At 48.4% G+C, this 22,095-nt stretch overlaps 1 protein-coding gene across 2 annotated transcripts in view; it reads left to right on the top strand.

The window, feature by feature from the left end:
• The first annotated feature begins 6,363 nt into the window (after nt 1-6,363).
• acad11 (acyl-CoA dehydrogenase family, member 11) overlaps nt 6,364-22,095 on the top strand; it is a 103,571-nt gene continuing 87,839 nt past the window's right edge. Inside the window, exons 1-2 of one of the 2 annotated variants that reach the window (XM_063034635.1) lie at nt 6,364-6,378; nt 7,335-7,551. In XM_063034635.1, coding sequence (XP_062890705.1) covers nt 7,453-7,551 — 99 coding nt within the window. In that variant the 5' untranslated portion in view covers nt 6,364-6,378; nt 7,335-7,452. Of the gene's footprint in view, nt 6,379-6,931; nt 7,128-7,334; nt 7,552-22,095 lie in introns of those variants that run through there. The other variant, XM_063034636.1, reaches the window with a different exon arrangement.

Here is a 22,095-nt window from a genome sequence, read left to right as displayed (position 1 = left end):
TGAAATGACCCTTTCATTCTCCTGACAACACGCCATCCTCTGTGTGAAAGTTGCCCCTCAGGTTCCTGTTAAATTTGTCCCCTCTCACCTTCAATCTATGCCCTCTTGTTCTTAATTCCCCAATCCTATGAAAAAGACAGTGTGCCTCCACCCTACCTTTGCCCCTCAAGGTTTCAACCTGAAGCACCCACCTTCAGGGTAACGCCATGTTGGGAGGGTTAATAAGTTTGCAAATGATACAAAGTTTGGTGTAGTTGTGCATAGCGTAGAACAGTGATCCTAATCTGGGGTTCACGGACCCCTTGGTTAATGGTAGGGGTCCACGGCATAAAAATGTTGTAAACCCCTGATGCAGAAGGTTAAGGTTACAATGGTACATTGACAGGATGCAGAGGTGGGCTGAGAACTGGCAGATGGAGTTCAACTTGGAGGACTGTGAAGTGATTCACTTTGGAAGGCCAAATTCGAAGGCAGAATACAGGGTTGGTGATGGGCTTCTCAGCAGTGTGGAGAAACAGAGGGATCGTGAGGTCCACATCCATAGACCCCTCAAAGTTGCCACACAAGTTGACAGGGTCATTATGAAGGTGTATGGTGTGTTGGCTTTCATCAGTAGGGAGACTAAGATCAAGAACTGTGAGGTAATGTTGCAGCTCTATTAAGCCCTGTTTAGACCACACCTAAAGTATTGTGTTCAGTTCTGGTCAAGTCATTATAGGAAAGATATGGAAGCTTTAGAGAGGGTGCAGAGGAGATTTACCAGAATACTACCTGGATTAGAGAAGATGTCTTATAAAGATAAATGGAGCAAGCTAGGGCTTTTCTCTTTGGATTGAGGGAGGATGAGAGGTAACTTTATAAAGGTTTACAAGATGAGAAGAGGCAGATATCGAATGATAGCCAGAGACATCTTCCCCGGGAGAAAATGGCTTAATGCCTGGGAACATAATTTTAAGGTGATTGGAAGAAAGTGTAGGGTGGATGTCAAAGGTAAGTTTCTTTTTGCACAGAGAGCGGTGAAGATGTGCAATACCTTGCCAGGGGTGGTGGTAAAGGGGCATTTAAGGAACTCTTACATTGGCACAAGGGTGATAGAAGGATTAAGGCTACGGTCGTATGAGAGAAGAGTTGGATTGGTCTTAGAGGACGTTAAAAGATCAGCACAACATGAGGGGCCAAATGGCTGTGGTGTGCTGACCTCCATGGATGCTGCTTGGCCTGCTGAGTTCTTTATGCAGTTTGGGGCTGAGAGGCTGTGCTACTGCTCGGGCTGGATCTACAGCGGAGGTCCCAGCCTGGGGACCCCAGACCCTTGGATAATGGTAAGAGTCTGTGGGTCTTCAGGGTCCTTCAGCAGTCACCAAGCCGCTGCCTTTTGGAGAAGGGAATCAGTGAATGGACCAATGGACCCTCATCTTGTCCTCGATCTTCCAGCCCTTGTGCTGGCAGGCTGTTCCTTTCTCCAAGGATCCAGCCACTGCCCAGAATTTCAGGACCCTTGGGCTGCTGAATGGTGAGAGGACAAGTGAGACTTAACTCATTCTGGAACGTCGAGGTGAGGCAGTAATATACAGTAAATGTAGAAAAAAACCTTTTGATCATTTTGCTAAATGCTCCAGTTTCCACAACGCTCCTAGACAACTTAATCAACAGAAAACATGTGGCATTGCTAAATTTAAATGTTTGTGTTACATGCGCAGGAATGTAAAGAAAGTTTTTCTGAATTCCCTAAGTACCCTCGGTGGCACCTTTATTAAGTATACCTATACACCTGTTTGTTAATACAAATATCTGATCAGCCAATCAGGTGCCAACCACTCAATGCATAAAAGCATGCAGACATGATCAAGAGATTCAGTTGTTCAGACCAAATATCAGAAAGGGGAAGAAATGTGATCCAAGTGACTATGACAGTGGAGTGATTGTTGGTGCCAGATGGGGTGGTCTGAGTATCTCAAAAACTGCTGATTTCCTGGGATTTTCACACACAATGGTCTCTAGAGCATACAGAAATTATCATCAACATTATGTGCTGTGTCGTATGATGCGGGCAATGATGGTCTTCTATCTGTCTACTGAGCAAGGGGCCGTTGCCTGTGGGGGAGACCCCTTCACGCTGTTGCACTCTCCATGATCATGATAGTTCTTGGCAAGTTTTTATACTGAAGTGGTTTGCCATTGCCTTCTTCTAGGCAAGGTGGGTGACTCCAGCCATTATCAATACTCTACGGAGATTTTCTGCCTGGGGCCAATGGTTGCATAACCAGGACCTGTGATATGCACTGACGACTCTCATGGCTTCACGTGACCCTGATCGGGTGGTGGGGGGGGGGTGTCTAAACAGATGCTACAATTTGCCCAAGGGGTGACCTGCAGGCTAGCAGAGGGAAGGAGCGCCTTACACCTCCCTTTGGTAGAGGCGTATCTCCACTCCACCATTCAGCAGAGAATGGTGCAAAGAAAGCAATTAGCATCCAGAGAGCAGGGCAGCAGTTCTGTGGGCAAAGATACCTTGTTAGTGAGGGAGGTCGGGGGAGAACGGCCAGACTGGTTCAAGCTGACAGGAAGGTAACAGTAAAAACCACATGTTACAACAGTAGTGTGCAGAAAAACATCTCTGAACACACAGCACGTCAAACCTTGAAGTGGATGGGCTACAGCAGCAGAAGACCGTGAACACAGTGGCCACTTTATTAGGTACAGGAGGCATCTGGTTTGGTGGCCACTGAATGTAGATTTTCATGAATATATCTTTGAAAAAAAAATCAGAGGTGAAAATAATTCTTCTTCTGCTGCCACAAGTTTCTGTTTAATTTTCATTCCCTTTAAAATCTATTCTGCAGCTGGGCCCTGCTGGAAATAAATCTCAATATATCCACAATAGATGGCAAGGCTATGGCTGTTTCTAGCTGCGTGAAGAAACTCACGGTTATATCCTGTGCACGTGCATTGATAATACATGTATTTTTATCCCACCTGTTGTTTCTTTTTGATTAAAACGGATCTAGGCAAGTAATAAAAGAAAGCTTCTGTGATAAATTGTGATGTTACATCGTTCAATTTGAATACAGATTTTCCCTGCAATATGGACCAACTAATTGGGAGAACCATACGAGCTGGATTGGATTATTTTAATCTGAATAATTTACAGATGGATTTCTTTAAGCACAGTCCAAGCAATTTAAAGTGCGTATGTTGAGAGAATGTAGACGGGTGGGGAATGATTTGCGCGTATTCGTTTGATCTGTGCCAGCACAGCAAATAAAAGTACAAAGCTTTCAACTTGTTCCCCATCTTGTGTGACCGTGTGGGACATCACAACCACACCTATTTGATATTTGGTGTTGTCACCAAAAGCTCTAGCAAATTTCTACAGATGTACTGTGGAGAGCATTCTGACTGGTTACATCACCACTTGGTACAGTATAGTGCAGGAGTCCACAGACCCCTCGGTTAACGGTAGGGGTCCATGGCATAAAAAAAGGTTGGGACCCCCCAATATAGATGTACCAATGCACAGGATTGGAAAAGGCTGCAGTGGGTTGTAACCTCGGCCAGCTTCATCATGGGCCCTAGCCTCCTACCGTCGAGGACATCTTCAAAACAGAAGGACCCTCAACGTCCAGGACATACCCTCTTCTAATTGCCACCATCATGGAGCCTGAAGACACATGCTTAACTTTTCAGGAACAACCTCTTCCCCTCCGCTGTCAGATTTCTGAATGGTCCACACACCTATGAACACTATCTCACCATTCTGATCTCTTATTGCACTATTTATTGATTTTAAGATATATTTTCTTATTGTAGATATGTCTCTATCAGGTGGTGAGTGATCTTACGAGTAGCCGGTGCAGATCACAGATCCTGGTTATGTGACCGCTGACGCCTGGCAGACAGCCCTGAAGAGTGTTGACAGTAGCTGGGGGCACCCGTCTCGTTGAGACACTGCCCAGAAGACAATGGTAAACCAGTGCTGTGGAAAAATTTGCCAAGAACAATCATGGTCATGGAAAGACCATCATCACCTATGTCATACCACACAGCAAACAATGAACAAATGATTTCTTTTTAAGTATACATACAATATATTCTTATTGTAATTCATGTAATTTATAGTGATTGTAGCGTACTTTTGGGGTAAAACAACAAACTCAGTGATATTTATCAGTGACAATAAACCTGCTTCTGACACTATTTTTACTGTCAGATAGCCATGTGAACTTTTTCACAATCATAAATGTGAGACGCCCCAGATACACGGTTTCTGCTCGGCACCCAAACCCATGCAGGCTGTTTCCCTCATTTTACCTGTTCTCACCCCACCAGGTTCAGAAACAGTTACTACCCCTCAACCATCAGGCGCTTGAACCAAAGGGGATAACTTCACTTGCCCCATCACTGATCTGTTCCCAACCTATGGACTCACTTTCAAAGTCTCTTCATCTCATGTTCTCGATATTTATTGATTTATTTATTATTGTTTCTTTTTTTTTGTATTTGCACAGTTTGTTGTCTTTTGAACACTGGTCAAGCGTCCAAGTTGCTGTGGCCTTTCAGTGATTCTATACTGGTTATTATTCTATGATGGATTTACTGAGCAGGCCCACAGAAAATTGACCTCAGGATTGTATATGGTGACATGCATGTACTTTGATAATAAATTTACTTTGAACTTTGAATATCACTGAGCAGCATCTTACTGTCTATAATGCTGCTGGAGTTCAGGGCAGCAACGAAGGTCCTCCATCTCTGATAATGTTCAGGGCTTCCTTTTAGCTTCCTCTCGGTTTTCACTACTGTCAGTCATTCAAGTCGCGGGTGGAGACTCAGGAATATCGTCGCAATCAGATGTAGAAGGATTCTTCGTTGCTGCTTCCATAACAGTTTTGTTTGGCCATACCTGGTTGTTAGCCCTGAGCTGAACCCCAAACCTGCAGGACACTCTCCCTCTGGCCTCTACCCTTTGACCTGTTTGGCATGACTGACCCTACCGAGAGCCAAAGTTTAGAGCCCAGACTCCAGCCAACAGAGCTCTCCAGTCATTGAGGCGCGCAAGCCTCCAAACCCCATGGCAAGCTTGTGGTCCTCTGGGAGGTTTGTGCAGGGTGGGTGACCGTAAAGTTTGTCGATTCTGGATAGGGCCACACCATTGCCAAGCCCCCAACACTGCTCTGTCACTGAGCACCCCTGAATAAAGGAGGGCAAATCACTCAGATTACAGGCTGACTGGTGACATCAGATGTAGGCAGTGAGGGAGAAGCAGTGTGAGTGGTGGTATGATACCACGATAATTATATGGGGACTAGATGAAACTGTAATTGGTTATTGTAGTGGTTTTGGCAGCCTTACCTAAAAAAAGAATATACTTGATTTAGAGCTGAGTAAAGGCCAGTCTGATTGCTGAAATGTTGTGGTCTTTATAGGGGAAGAGAGTGAGCTGTTTTGTCCAATGTAGGAGGAGAACCTCAGGGAAACATAACAAAATATTTACAGGCTCAGAATCCAGGACAATAGAGGAGGGCTGAAATAAGAAACGTCTCCACTCACTGGAATTTTCTATCCCAAAGGCTCAGCCGTTACAATCATTCAAAAGTGAGATGATTCTCATATGCAAAAGTACATTATTCACAGGTACACATTAAAAAAACTTACTTTTAGCAGCAAGGTATAAACTTTCTCGTGTTTAAGGTATGAGCAATGAGATATTAGAGGGTTTCTGGACCTTAAAGGAATCGAAGAGTTTGTGAAAAGGGCAGGAAAACAGTTTGGGATTAAACACCGGGTGTTCAATGGCGCCGGAGACTCGAGGGGCCGAACGGCCTTCGCCACGTCATTTTTGTCTTCCAGCTGGCAGGCAGATAAGGGGAGGTCGGTCGCAGGTTGATGAGGCAGCGGGGCGGTGAGGTCGGTCGCAGGGTGATGAGGCAACGGGGCGGTGAGGTCGGTCGTAGGGTGATGAGGCAGGCGGGGCGGTGAGATCAGTCGCAGGCTGATGAGGCAGCGGGGCGGTGAGGTCGGTTTGAGGGACGATGAGGCAGGCGGGGAGGTGAGGTCGGTCGCAGGCTGATGAGGCAGCGGGGCGGTGAGGTCGGTTTGAGGGACGATGAGGCAGCGGGGCGGTGAGGTCGGTCGCAGGCTGATGAGGCAGCGGGGCGGTGAGGTCGGTCGCAGGCTGATGAGGCAGCGGGGCGGTGAGGTCGGTCGCAGGCTGATGAGGCAGCGGGGCGGTGAGGTCGGTCGCAGGCTGATGAGGCAGCGGGGCGGTGAGGTCGGTTTGAGGGCCGATGAGGCAGGCGGGGCGGTGAGGTCGGTCGCAGGCTGATGAGGCAGCGGGGCGGTGAGGTCGGTTTGAGGGACGATGAGGCAGGCGGGGAGGTGAGGTCGGTCGCAGGCTGATGAGGCAGCGGGGCGGTGAGGTCGGTTTGAGGGACGATGAGGCAGCGGGGCGGTGAGGTCGGTCGCAGGCTGATGAGGCAGCGGGGCGGTGAGGTCGGTCGCAGGCTGATGAGGCAGCGGGGCGGTGAGGTCGGTCGCAGGCTGATGAGGCAGCGGGGCGGTGAGGTCGGTTTGAGGGACGATGAGGCAGCGGGGCGGTGAGGTCGGTCGCAGGCTGATGAGGCAGCGGGGCGGTGAGGTCGGTCGCAGGCTGATGAGGCAGCGGGGCGGTGAGGTCGGTCGCAGGCTGATGAGGCAGCGGGGCGGTGAGGTCGGTTTGAGGGACGATGAGGCAGCGGGGCGGTGAGGTCGGTCGCAGGCTGATGAGGCAGCGGGGCGGTGAGGTCGGTCGCAGGCTGATGAGGCAGCGGGGCGGTGAGGTCGGTCGCAGGCTGATGAGGCAGCGGGGCGGTGAGGTCGGTTTGAGGGACGATGAGGCAGGCGGGGCGGTGAGGTCGGTCGCAGGCTGATGAGGCAGCGGGGCGGTGAGGTCGGTCGCAGGCTGATGAGGCAGCGGGGCGGTGAGGCCGCCATGGAGGCGGGATGTTGAGCGGTGGACGGCCGGAGCTGAGGTGACGGGTCTCCGCGGTCGGAAAGGACACGTTAGTGCTGCTGAGGCTGCCTCCCGTGACCGCACAGTGGGAAGCTGCCCGCTGCTCTCTGACTGAAGCCAGTTGGCGGCGGCGAATGTACGTGGGAAACTGTGAGAGGTTTTCAGTTCACTAACACAAACAATGGCTTGTTTTGCATCGTGTTAACAATGGAAATCGCTGGGATACTTGAATTTCCGGCATCGCAGATTTCCTCCTGTTTGCTGGGAATACTCAGCAGCTCAGGGGAGATGTACGTGTAGTTCATGAATAATTTTTGCTTCTCCCCACTAAATCCTGTCTCAGGAGAAACTCCGGAGTGTTTAGTAACGGCACGGAAGTTGTAACATAACACAGATGCTTCGACGAATATCGGGCCTGAAGGTCGAAGCAACGCCCCGCTGTTTCCCAATGGTAAACAAGGATGTTGTCCCAGAGAAAACGAGAAAAGAAAACATATTTACTCCTGTGCGGAGAAACTTCATGTTCTAATTTTTCTTTTGAATTCAAGCCAATGAGAAAGGTATGGAAGATTAGGTTTAGTTACTGAGCATAGAAAGTTTTTAATGAAATGATCGAAAATAGTGCTTTCAACGATTCAGGAACCCCTTCCCCATTGCCATTAGATTTCTCAATGGACATTGAACCCATGAACACTACCTCCCTATTATTTTTCTCTTTTTGCACTAGTTATTTAAATATCTATATATTTGCTGTAATCATGATGTACTGCTACCACATAACAATGAATTTCACGGCTTATGCCAGTGATATTAAACTCGATTCTGATGTGGTGCACCCAGATGAACATACCACATTTTTTATATTGAAGTTTATTTTTAAATCCCATTGAACTAAAGTAACATACATGCATTCATATAGTGCCTCTGAGAACATCCCGAAAACAGTTTCTGAAGTGGTGTAATCATTCCTACTGTGGGGAAATGCAGCGAAGATTTAAATAACTAGGTAATCTCTTTGATGATGGATGAAGGGTAATACATAGGAAACAGAAGAGTACAGCAATAGGCTGTTCGGCCCACAATGTTGTGCTGGGCCAGCTGAAAATCAAGACAAAAATACCCGATCACTGAGCCCTCCTGTATGCACAATGTCGATATCCCTCCATCTTCCTCACATTCATGTGACTATCCAAACGTCTTTTAAAAGCTTGTAATGTATTTGCCTCTACGACCATACCAGGCAGCGCATTCCAGGCATCGACTACTCCCAGGGTGGGAAAAAACCTACTCCTCAGACCCCCCTTTGAACCCACCCCCTCTCACCTTCAATGCATGCCCTCTGGTATCAGACATGCCAATCCTGGGAAACAGATACCCCCTCACTACTCTACCTGTGCCTCTCATCAACTTGTAAACCTCTATCAGATCTCCCCTCAGCCTCCGACACTCCAGAGAAAACAACCCACGTTTATCCAGCCTCTCATTTCCCCTAAACCAGGCAGCATCCTGGTAAACCTCTCTGCATCCTCTCCAAAGCCTCAACATCCTTCCTATAGTGGGGTGACCTGAAGTAAATGTAATACTTCAGATGCGGCCGAACCGGAGTTTTATAACCTCCTGACTTTCAAATTCAATGCTGCTTCAACTCAAAAAGAACAACCCTCCACAAGCCTTCTTCCTCACTTTATCAACCTGTGTCGCTACTTTCCAGGAGCTATGAGCTTGATCCTAAGATCTCTCTGCTCAGCCTTTTAGTGTGCTGTCTCCTTGTCTTTGCCTGAACGAGATGCAACACCTCACATTTATCTGGGTTAAACTTCATCTGCCATTTCTCAGCCCATATTAGCAATTGGTCTATTTCCTTTACCAGTCGTCTACACTTTGCACCACTCCACCAATCTTGGTATCATCCACAAATTTACAAACCAACCCATCTACATTTTCATCCAGGTCATTGAAATACATTACAAACAGCAGAGGTTCGAGCACAGATCCTTGCAGAACTCCACTAATTATAGACATCCAGCTTCAATAAGTCCTATCAACCACTGCCATCTGTCCTCTATGTGCAAGCCAGTTCTGGATCAAACAGTCACTCTCACTACCCTTGTCACCAGTAAAATCCACACACACACTACTGTTGTCACCAGTAACCCTCCTTTACACACACAACCCTTGTCACCAGTAACGCACACACTCACAACCCTTGTCACCAGTAACCCGCACACTCACTACCCTCGTCACCAGTAACTCACACATACTCACTACCCTCGTCACCAGTAACCCACACACACACACTACCCTCATCACCAGTAACCCACACTCACTACACTCGTTACCAGTAACCTGCACACTCACTACCCTTGTCGCCAGTAACTCACAGATTTGCAACCCTTGTCACCAGTAATGTAGACTCACTACCCTTGTCACCAGTAACTCACACTCACTCCCCTTGTCACAAGTTACGCACACAGTCACTACCCTTTTCACCAGACACACACACACTCACTACCCTTGTCACCAGTAATTCCCTCACTCACTATCCTTGTCACCAGTATCCCACACACTCACCACCCTTGTCACCAGTAACACACACACTCACTACCCTTTGACACCAGTAACACACACTCCCTACCCTTGACACCAGGAACGCACACACTCACTACCCTTTGACACCAGTAACACACAATCACTACCCTTGACACCAGGAACACACATTCACTACCCTTGTCACCAGTAACACACACTCACTACCCTTGTCACCAGTAATTCCTTCACTCACTATATTTGTCACCAGTATCCCATACACTCACTATTGTCACCAGTAATTCCCTCACTCACTACCCTTGTCACCTGTAACACACACACTCACTGCCCTTGTCACAAGTAACGCACACACTCACTACCCTCGTCACCTGTAACACACACACTCACTACCCTTGTCAACAGTAACCCACACAATCGCAACCCTTGTCAGCAGTAGTGTACACTCACTACCCTTGTCACCAGCAACTCACACACTCACTACCCTTGTCACCAGTAACTCCCTCACTCATTACCTTGGTCACCAGTAACCCACACTCTCACTGCCCTTGTCACAAGTAACGCACACACTCGCTACCCTTGTCAACTGTAACACACACACTCACTACCCTTGTCACCAGTAACTCCCTCACTCACTACCTTTGTCACCAGTAACCCACACTCTCACTGCCCTTGTCACAAGTAACGCACACACTCGCTACCCTTGTCACCTGTAACACACACACTCACTACCCTTGTCGCCAGTAACTCACACACTTGCAACCCTTGTCAGCAGTAATGTACACTCACTACCCTTGTTACCAGTAACTCACACTCACTACCCTTGTCACCAGTAACTCACACACTCACTACCCTTGTCACAAGTAACACACACACTCACTACCCTTGTCACCTGTAACACACACACTCACTACCCTTGTCACCAGTAATGTACACTCATTACCTTTGTCACCAGCAACTCACACTCACTCCTCTTGTCACAAGTAACGCACACACTCGCTACCCTTGTCAACTGTAACACACACACTCACTACCCTTGTCACCAGTAACTCCCTCACTCACTACCTTTGTCACCAGTAACCCACACTCTCACTGCCCTTGTCACAAGTAACGCACACACTCGCTACCCTTGTCACCTGTAACACACACACTCACTACCCTTGTCGCCAGTAACTCACACACTTGCAACCCTTGTCAGCAGTAATGTACACTCACTACCCTTGTTACCAGTAACTCACACTCACTACCCTTGTCACCAGTAACTCACACACTCACTACCCTTGTCACAAGTAACACACACACTCACTACCCTTGTCACCTGTAACACACACACTCACTACCCTTGTCACCAGTAATGTACACTCATTACCTTTGTCACCAGCAACTCACACTCACTCCTCTTGTCACAAGTTACACACACAGTCACTACCCTTGTCACCAGAAACACACACACTCACTACCCTTGTCGCCAGTAACTCACACACGCGCAACCCTTGTCAGCAGTAGTGTACACTCACTGCCCTTGTCACCAGTAACTCACACTCACTACCCTTGTCACCAGTAACTCCCTCACTCACTATCTTTGTCACCAGTAACCCACACTCTCACTGCCCTTGTCACAAGTAATGCACACACTCACTACCCTTGTCACCTGCAACACACACACTCACTACCCTTGTCAACAGTAACTCATACACTGGGAACCCTTGTCAGCAGTAGTGTACACTCACTACCCTTGTCACTAGTAACTCACACTCACTACCCTTGTCACCAGTAACTCACACACTCACTACCTTTGTGACCAGTAACCCACACTCTCACTGCCCTTGTCACAAGTAACGCACACACTCGCTACCCTTGTCGCCAGTAACTCACACACTCACTACCCTTGTCACCAGTAACTCCCACACTCACTACCTTTCTCACCCGTAACCCACACTCTCACTGCCCTTGTCACAAGTAACGCACACACTCGCTACCCTTGTCACCTGTAACACACACACTCACTACCCTTGTCGCCAGTAACTCACACACTTGCAACCCTTGTCAGCAGTAATGTACACTCACTACCCTTGTTACCAGTAACTCACACTCATTACCCATCTCACCAGTAACTCACACACTCACTACCCTTGTCACCAGTAACTCACACTCACTACCCTTGTCACCAGTAACTCCCTCACTCACTACCTTTGTCACCAGTAACCCACACTCTCACTGCCCTTGTCACAAGTAACGCACACACTCGCTACCCTTGTCGCCAGTAACTCACACACTCACTACCCTTGTCACCAGTAACTCCCTCACTCACTACCTTTGTCACCAGTAACCCACACTCTCACTGCCCTTGTCACAAGTAACGCACACACTCGCTACCCTTGTCACCTGTAACACACACACTCACTACCCTTGTCTCCAGTAACTCACACACTTGCAACCCTTGTCAGCAGTAATGTACACTCACTACCCTTGTTACCAGTAACTCACACTCACTACACATGTCACCAGTAACTCACACACTCACTACCCTTGTCACCAGTAACTCACACTCACTACCCTTGTCACCAGTAACTCCCTCACTCACTACCTTTGTCACCAGTAACCCACACTCTCACTGCCCTTGTCACAAGTAATGCACACACTCACTACCCTTGTCACCTGTAACACACACACTCACTACCCTTGTCAACAGTAACTCATACACTGGCAACCCTTGTCAGCAGTAGTGTACACTCACTACCCTTGTCACTAGTAACTCACACTCACTACCCTTGTCACTAGTAACTCACACTCACTACCCTTGTCACCAGTAACTCACACACTCACTACCTTTGTCACCAGTAATCCACACTCTCACTGCCCTTGTCACAAGTAACGCACACACTCGCTACCCTTGTCACCTGTAACACACACACTCACTACCCTTGTCACCAGTAACTCACACACTCACTACCTTTGTCACCAGTAATCCACACTCTCACTGCCCTTGTCAACAGTAACTCACACACTTGCAACCCTTCTCACCAGTACCACACACACTCACTACCCTCGTCACTAGTAACCCGCACACTCACTACCTTTGTCACCAGTAACCCACACACTCACTGCCCTTTTCACAAGTAATGCACACACTCACTACCCTTGTCACCAGTAACTCCCTCACTCACTACCTTTGTCACCAGTAACCCACACTCTCAATCCCCTTGTCACCAGTAACCCACACTCACTACCCTTGTCACCTGTAACACACACACTCACTACCCTTGTCACCAGTAGTGTACACTCACTACCCTTGTCACCAGTAACTCACACTCACTACCCTTGTCACAAGTAACACACACAGTCACTACCCTTGTCACCAGTAACACTCACTCGGTACCCTTGCAACCAGTAACTCACACACTCACTACCCTTGTCACCAGTAACTCACACACTCACTACCCTTGACAACAGTAACTCATACACTCACTACCCTTGTCACTAGTAACTCACACTCACTACCCTTGTCACCAGTAACTCACACACTCACTACCTTTGTCACCAGTAACCCACACTCTCACTGCCCTTGTCACAAGTAACGCACACACTCGCTACCCTTGTCACCTGTAACACACACACTCACTACCCTTGTCGCCAGTAACTCACACACTCACTACCCTTGTCACCAGTAACCCACACTCTCACTGCCCTTGTCACAAGTAACGCACACACTCGCTACCCTTGTCGCCAGTAACTCACACACTCACTACCCTTGTCACAAGTAACACACACACTCACTACCCTTGTCACCTGTAACACACACACTCACTACCCTTGTCACCAGTAATGTACACTCATTACCTTTGTCACCAGCAACTCACACTCACTCCTCTTGTCACAAGTTACACACACAGTCACTACCCTTGTCACCAGAAACACACACACTCACTACCCTTGTCGCCAGTAACTCACACACGCGCAACCCTTGTCAGCAGTAGTGTACACTCACTGCCCTTGTCACCAGTAACTCACACTCACTACCCTTGTCACCAGTAACTCCCTCACTCACTACCTTTGTCACCAGTAACCCACACTCTCACTGCCCTTGTCACAAGTAATGCACACACTCACTACCCTTGTCACCTGCAACACACACACTCACTACCCTTGTCAACAGTAACTCATACACTGGGAACCCTTGTCAGCAGTAGTGTACACTCACTACCCTTGTCACTAGTAACTCACACTCACTACCCTTGTCACCAGTAACTCACACACTCACTACCTTTGTGACCAGTAACCCACACTCTCACTGCCCTTGTCACAAGTAACGCACACACTCGCTACCCTTGTCGCCAGTAACTCACACACTCACTACCCTTGTCACCAGTAACTCCCTCACTCACTACCTTTGTCACCAGTAACCCACACTCTCACTGCCCTTGTCACAAGTAACGCACACACTCGCTACCCTTGTCACCTGTAACACACACACTCACTACCCTTGTCGCCAGTAACTCACACACTCACTACCTTTGTGACCAGTAACCCACACTCTCACTGCCCTTGTCACAAGTAACGCACACACTCGCTACCCTTGTCGCCAGTAACTCACACACTCACTACCCTTGTCACCAGTAACTCCCTCACTCACTACCTTTGTCACCAGTAACCCACACTCTCACTGCCCTTGTCACAAGTAACGCACAGACTCGCTACCCTTGTCACCAGTAACTCACACTCACTACCCTTGTCACCAGTAACTCCCTCACTCACTACCTTTGTCACCAGTAACCCACACTCTCACTGCCCTTGTCACAAGTAATGCACACACTCACTACCCTTGTCACCTGCAACACACACACTCACTACCCTTGTCAACAGTAACTCATACACTGGCAACCCTTGTCAGCAGTAGTGTACACTCACTACCCTTGTCACTAGTAACTCACACTCACTACCCTTGTCACCAGTAACTCACACACTCACTACCCTTGTCACAAGTAACACACACACTCACTACCCTTGTCACCTGTAACACACACACTCACTACCCTTGTCACCAGTAATGTACACTCATTACCTTTGTCACCAGCAACTCACACTCACTCCTCTTGTCACAAGTTACACACACAGTCACTACCCTTGTCACCAGAAACACACACACTCACTACCCTTGTCGCCAGTAACTCACACACGCGCAACCCTTGTCAGCAGTAGTGTACACTCGCTACACTTGTCACCAGTAACTCACACTCACTACCCTTGTCACTAGTAACTCACACTCACTACCCTTGTCACCAGTAACTCACACACTCACTACCTTTGTCACCAGTAACCCACACTCTCACTGCCCTTGTCACAAGTAACGCACACACTCGCTACCCTTGTCACCTGTAACACACACACTCACTACCCTTGTCACCAGTAACTCACACACTCACTACCTTTGTCACCAGTAATCCACACTCTCACTGCCCTTGTCACAAGTAACTCACACACTCGCTACCCTTGTCACCAGTAACACACACACTCACTACCCTCGTCACTAGTAACCCGCACACTCACTACCTTTGTCACCAGTAACCCACACACTCACTGCCCTTTTCACAAGTAATGCACACACTCACTACCCTTGTCACCAGTAACTCCCTCACTCACTACCTTTGTCACCAGTAACCCACACTCTCACTCCCCTTGTCACCAGTAACGCACACACTCACTACCCTTGTCACCTGTAACACACACACTCACTACCCTTGTCACCAGTAATGTACACTCATTACCTTTGTCACCAGTAACTCACACTCACTCCCCTTGTCACAAGTTACACACACAGTCACTACCCTTGTCACCAGAAACACACACTCACTACCCTTGTCGCCAGTAACTAACACACTCACTACCCTTGTCACCAGTAACTCACACACTCACTACCCTTGACAACAGTAACTCATACACTCACTACCCTTGTCACTAGTAACTCACACTCACTACCCTTGTCACCAGTAACTCACACACTCACTACCTTTGTCACCAGTAACCCACACTCTCACTGCCCTTGTCACAAGTAACGCACACACTCGCTACCCTTGTCACCTGTAACACACACACTCACTACCCTTGTCGCCAGTAACTCACACTCACTACCCTTGTCACCAGTAACCCACACTCTCACTGCCCTTGTCACAAGTAACGCACACACTCGCTACCCTTGTCGCCAGTAACTCACACACTCACTACCCTTGTCACCAGTAACTCCCTCACTCACTACCTTTGTCACCAGTAACCCACACTCTCACTGCCCTTGTCACAAGTAACGCACACACTCGCTACCCTTGTCACCTGTAACACACACACTCACTACCCTTGTCGCCAGTAACTCACACACTCACTACCTTTGTCACCAGTAACCCACACTCTCACTGCCCTTGTCACAAGTAACGCACACACTCGCTACCCTTGTCACCAGTAACTCACACACTCACTACCCTTGTCACCAGTAACTCCCTCACTCACTACCTTTGTCACCAGTAACCCACACTCTCACTGCCCTTGTCACAAGTAACGCACACACTCGCTACCCTTGTCACCAGTAACTCACACTCACTACCCTTGTCACCAGTAACTCCCTCACTCACTACCTTTGTCACCAGTAACCCACACTCTCACTGCCCTTGTCACAAGTAATGCACACACTCACTACCCTTGTCACCTGTAACACACACACTCACTACCCTTGTCAACAGTAACTCATACACTGGCAACCCTTGTCAGCAGTAGTGTACACTCACTACCCTTGTCACTAGTAACTCACACTCACTACCCTTGTCACCAGTAACTCACACACTCACTACCCTTGTCACAAGTAACACACACACTCACTACCCTTGTCACCTGTAACACACACACTCACTACCCTTGTCACCAGTAATGTACACTCATTACCTTTGTCACCAGCAACTCACACTCACTCCTCTTGTCACAAGTTACACACACAGTCACTACCCTTGTCACCAGAAACACACACACTCACTACCCTTGTCGCCAGTAACTCACACACGCGCAACCCTTGTCAGCAGTAGTGTACACTCACTGCCCTTGTCACCAGTAACTCACACTCACTACCCTTGTCACTAGTAACTCACACTCACTACCCTTGTCACCAGTAACTCACACACTCACTACCTTTGTCACCAGTAACCCACACTCTCACTGCCCTTGTCACAAGTAACGCACACACTCGCTACCCTTGTCACCTGTAACACACACACTCACTACCCTTGTCACCAGTAACTCACACACTCACTACCTTTGTCACCAGTAATCCACACTCTCACTGCCCTTGTCAACAGTAACTCACACACTTGCAACCCTTCTCACCAGTACCACACACACTCACTACCCTCGTCACTAGTAACCCGCACACTCACTACCTTTGTCACCAGTAACCCACACACTCACTGCCCTTTTCACAAGTAATGCACACACTCACTACCCTTGTCACCAGTAACTCCCTCACTCACTACCTTTGTCACCAGTAACCCACACTCTCACTCCCCTTGTCACCAGTAACCCACACTCACTACCCTTGTCACCTGTAACACACACACTCACTACCCTTGTCACCAGTAATGTACACTCATTACCTTTGTCACCAGTAACTCACACTCACTCCCCTTGTCACAAGTTACACACACAGTCACTACCCTTGTCACCAGAAACACACACTCACTACCCTTGTCGCCAGTAACTAACACACTCACTACCCTTGTCACCAGTAACTCACACACTCACTACCCTTGACAACAGTAACTCATACACTCACTACCCTTGTCACTAGTAACTCACACTCACTACCCTTGTCACCAGTAACTCACACACTCACTACCTTTGTCACCAGTAACCCACACTCTCACTGCCCTTGTCACAAGTAACGCACACACTCGCTACCCTTGTCACCTGTAACACACACACTCACTACCCTTGTCGCCAGTAACTCACACACTTGCAACCCTTGTCACCAGTAACCCACACTCACTACCTTTGTCACCAGTAGCCCACACACTCACGACCCTTGTCACCAGTAACTCACACACTCACTACCCTTGTCACAAGTAACACACACACTCACTACCCTTGTCACCTGTAACACACACACTCACTACCCTTGTCACCAGTAATGTACACTCATTACCTTTGTCACCAGCAACTCACACTCACTCCTCTTGTCACAAGTTACACACACAGTCACTACCCTTGTCACCAGAAACACACACACTCACTACCCTTGTCGCCAGTAACTCACACACGCGCAACCCTTGTCAGCAGTAGTGTACACTCACTACCCTTGTCACTAGTAACTCACACTCACTACCTTTGTCACCAGTAACTCCCTCACTCACTAGCTTTGTCACCAGTAACCCACACTCTCACTGCCCTTGTCACAAGTAATGCACACACTCACTACCCTTGTCACCTGCAACACACACACTCACTACCCTTGTCAACAGTAACTCATACACTGGGAACCCTTGTCAGCAGTAGTGTACACTCACTACCCTTGTCACTAGTAACTCACACTCACTACCCTTGTCACCAGTAACTCACACACTCACTACCTTTGTGACCAGTAACCCACACTCTCACTGCCCTTGTCACAAGTAACGCACACACTCGCTACCCTTGTCGCCAGTAACTCACACACTCACTACCCTTGTCACCAGTAACTCCCTCACTCACTACCTTTGTCACCAGTAACCCACACTCTCACTGCCCTTGTCACAAGTAACGCACACACTCGCTACCCTTGTCACCTGTAACACACACACTCACTACCCTTGTCGCCAGTAACTCACACACTCACTACCTTTGTGACCAGTAACCCACACTCTCACTGCCCTTGTCACAAGTAACGCACACACTCGCTACCCTTGTCGCCAGTAACTCACACACTCACTACCCTTGTCACCAGTAACTCCCTCACTCACTACCTTTGTCACCAGTAACCCACACTCTCACTGCCCTTGTCACAAGTAACGCACAGACTCGCTACCCTTGTCACCAGTAACTCACACTCACTACCCTTGTCACCAGTAACTCCCTCACTCACTACCTTTGTCACCAGTAACCCACACTCTCACTGCCCTTGTCACAAGTAATGCACACACTCACTACCCTTGTCACCTGTAACACACACACTCACTACCCTTGTCAACAGTAACTCATACACTTGCAACCCTTGTCAGCAGTAGTGTACACTCACTACCCTTGTCACTAGTAACTCACACTCACTACCCTTGTCACCAGTAACTCACACACTCACTACCCTTGTCACAAGTAACACACACACTCACTACCCTTGTCACCTGTAACACACACACTCACTACCCTTGTCACCAGTAATGTACACTCATTACCTTTGTCACCAGCAACTCACACTCACTCCTCTTGTCACAAGTTACACACACAGTCACTACCCTTGTCACCAGAAACACACACACTCACTACCCTTGTCGCCAGTAACTCACACACGCGCAACCCTTGTCAGCAGTAGTGTACACTCACTGCCCTTGTCACCAGTAACTCACACTCACTACCCTTGTCACCAGTAACTCCCTCACTCACTACCTTTGTCACCAGTAACCCACACTCTCACTGCCCTTGTCACAAGTAATGCACACACTCACTACCCTTGTCACCTGCAACACACACACTCACTACCCTTGTCAACAGTAACTCATACACTGGGAACCCTTGTCAGCAGTAGTGTACACTCACTACCCTTGTCACTAGTAACTCACACTCACTACCCTTGTCACCAGTAACTCACACACTCACTACCTTTGTGACCAGTAACCCACACTCTCACTGCCCTTGTCACAAGTAACGCACACACTCGCTACCCTTGTCACCAGTAACTCACACACTCACTACCCTTGTCACCAGTAACTCCCACACTCACTACCTTTGTCACCCGTAACCCACACTCTCACTGCCCTTGTCACAAGTAACGCACACACTCGCTACGCTTGTCACCTGTAACACACACACTCACTACCCTTGTCGCCAGTAACTCACACACTTGCAACCCTTGTCAGCAGTAATGTACACTCACTACCCTTGTTACCAGTAACTCACACTCATTACCCATCTCACCAGTAACTCACACACTCACTACCCTTGTCACCAGTAACTCCCTCACTCACTACCTTTGTCACCAGTAACCCACACTCTCACTGCCCTTGTCACAAGTAACGCACACACTCGCTACCCTTGTCGCCAGTAACTAACACACTCACTACCCTTGTCACCAGTAACTCCCTCACTCACTACCTTTGTCACCAGTAACCCACACTCTCACTGCCCTTGTCACAAGTAACGCACACACTCGCTACCCTTGTCACCTGTAACACACACACTCACTACCCTTGTCGCCAGTAACTCACACACTTGCAACCCTTGTCAGCAGTAATGTACACTCACTACCCTTGTTACCAGTAACTCACACTCACTACCCATGTCACCAGTAACTCACACACTCACTACCCTTGTCACCAGTAACTCACACTCACTACCCTTGTCACCAGTAACTCCCTCACTCACAACCTTTGTCACCAGTAACCCACACTCTCACTGCCCTTGTCACAAGTAATGCACACACTCACTACCCTTGTCACCTGTAACACACACACTCACTACCCTTGTCAACAGTAACTCATACACTGGCAACCCTTGTCAGCAGTAGTGTACACTCACTACCCTTGTCACTAGTAACTCACACTCACTACCCTTGTCACCAGTAACTCACACTCTCACTGCCCTTGTCACAAGTAACGCACACACTCGCTACCCTTGTCACCTGTAACACACACACTCACTACCCTTGTCACCAGTAACTCACACACTCACTACCTTTGTCACCAGTAATCCACACTCTCACTGCCCTTGTCAACAGTAACTCACACACTTGCAACCCTTCTCACCAGTACCACACACACTCACTACCCTCGTCACTAGTAACCCGCACACTCACTACCTTTGTCACCAGTAACCCACACACTCACTGCCCTTTTCACAAGTAATGCACACACTCACTACCCTTGTCACCAGTAACTCCCTCACTCACTACCTTTGTCACCAGTAACCCACACTCTCACTCCCCTTGTCACCAGTAACCCACACTCACTACCCTTGTCACCTGTAACACACACACTCACTACCCTTGTCACCAGTAATGTACACTCATTACCTTTGTCACCAGTAACTCACACTCACTCCCCTTGTCACAAGTTACACACACAGTCACTACCCTTGTCACCAGAAACACACACACTCACTACCCTTGTCGCCAGTAACTAACACACTCACTACCCTTGTCACCAGTAACTCCCTCACTCACTACCTTTGTCACCAGTAACCCACACTCTCACTGCCCTTGTCACAAGTAACGCACACACTCGCTACCCTTGTCACCTGTAACACACACACTCACTACCCTTGTCGCCAGTAACTCACACACTTGCAACCCTTGTCAGCAGTAATGTACACTCACTACCCTTGTTACCAGTAACTCACACTCACTACCCATGTCACCAGTAACTCACACACTCACTACCCTTGTCACCAGTAACTCACACTCACTACCCTTGTCACCAGTAACTCCCTCACTCACTACCTTTGTCACCAGTAACCCACACTCTCACTGCCCTTGTCACAAGTAATGCACACACTCACTACCCTTGTCACCTGTAACACACACACTCACTACCCTTGTCAACAGTAACTCATACACTGGCAACCCTTGTCAGCAGTAGTGTACACTCACTACCCTTGTCACTAGTAACTCACACTCACTACCCTTGTCACTAGTAACTCACACTCACTACCCTTGTCACCAGTAACTCACACACTCACTACCTTTGTCACCAGTAATCCACACTCTCACTGCCCTTGTCACAAGTAACGCACACACTCGCTACCCTTGTCACCTGTAACACACACACTCACTACCCTTGTCACCAGTAACTCACACACTCACTACCCTTGTCACAAGTAACACACACACTCACTACCCTTGTCACCTGTAACACACACACTCACTACCCTTGTCACCAGTAATGTACACTCATTACCTTTGTCACCAGCAACTCACACTCACTCCTCTTGTCACAAGTTACACACACAGTCACTACCCTTGTCACCAGAAACACACACACTCACTACCCTTGTCGCCAGTAACTCACACACGCGCAACCCTTGTCAGCAGTAGTGTACACTCACTGCCCTTGTCACCAGTAACTCACACTCACTACCCTTGTCACCAGTAACTCCCTCACTCACTATCTTTGTCACCAGTAACCCACACTCTCACTGCCCTTGTCACAAGTAATGCACACACTCACTACCCTTGTCACCTGCAACACACACACTCACTACCCTTGTCAACAGTAACCCACACTCTCACTGCCCTTGTCACAAGTAATGCACACACTCACTACCCTTGTCACCTGTAACACACACACTCACTACCCTTGTCAACAGTAACTCATACACTGGCAACCCTTGTCAGCAGTAGTGTA

The sequence above is a fragment of the Mobula hypostoma genome, chromosome 27 (genome assembly GCF_963921235.1).
Source record: "Mobula hypostoma chromosome 27, sMobHyp1.1, whole genome shotgun sequence".
Classification (NCBI taxonomy): Eukaryota; Metazoa; Chordata; class Chondrichthyes; order Myliobatiformes; family Myliobatidae; genus Mobula; species Mobula hypostoma.
This window is presented reverse-complemented; position numbering and strand designations above follow the sequence as displayed.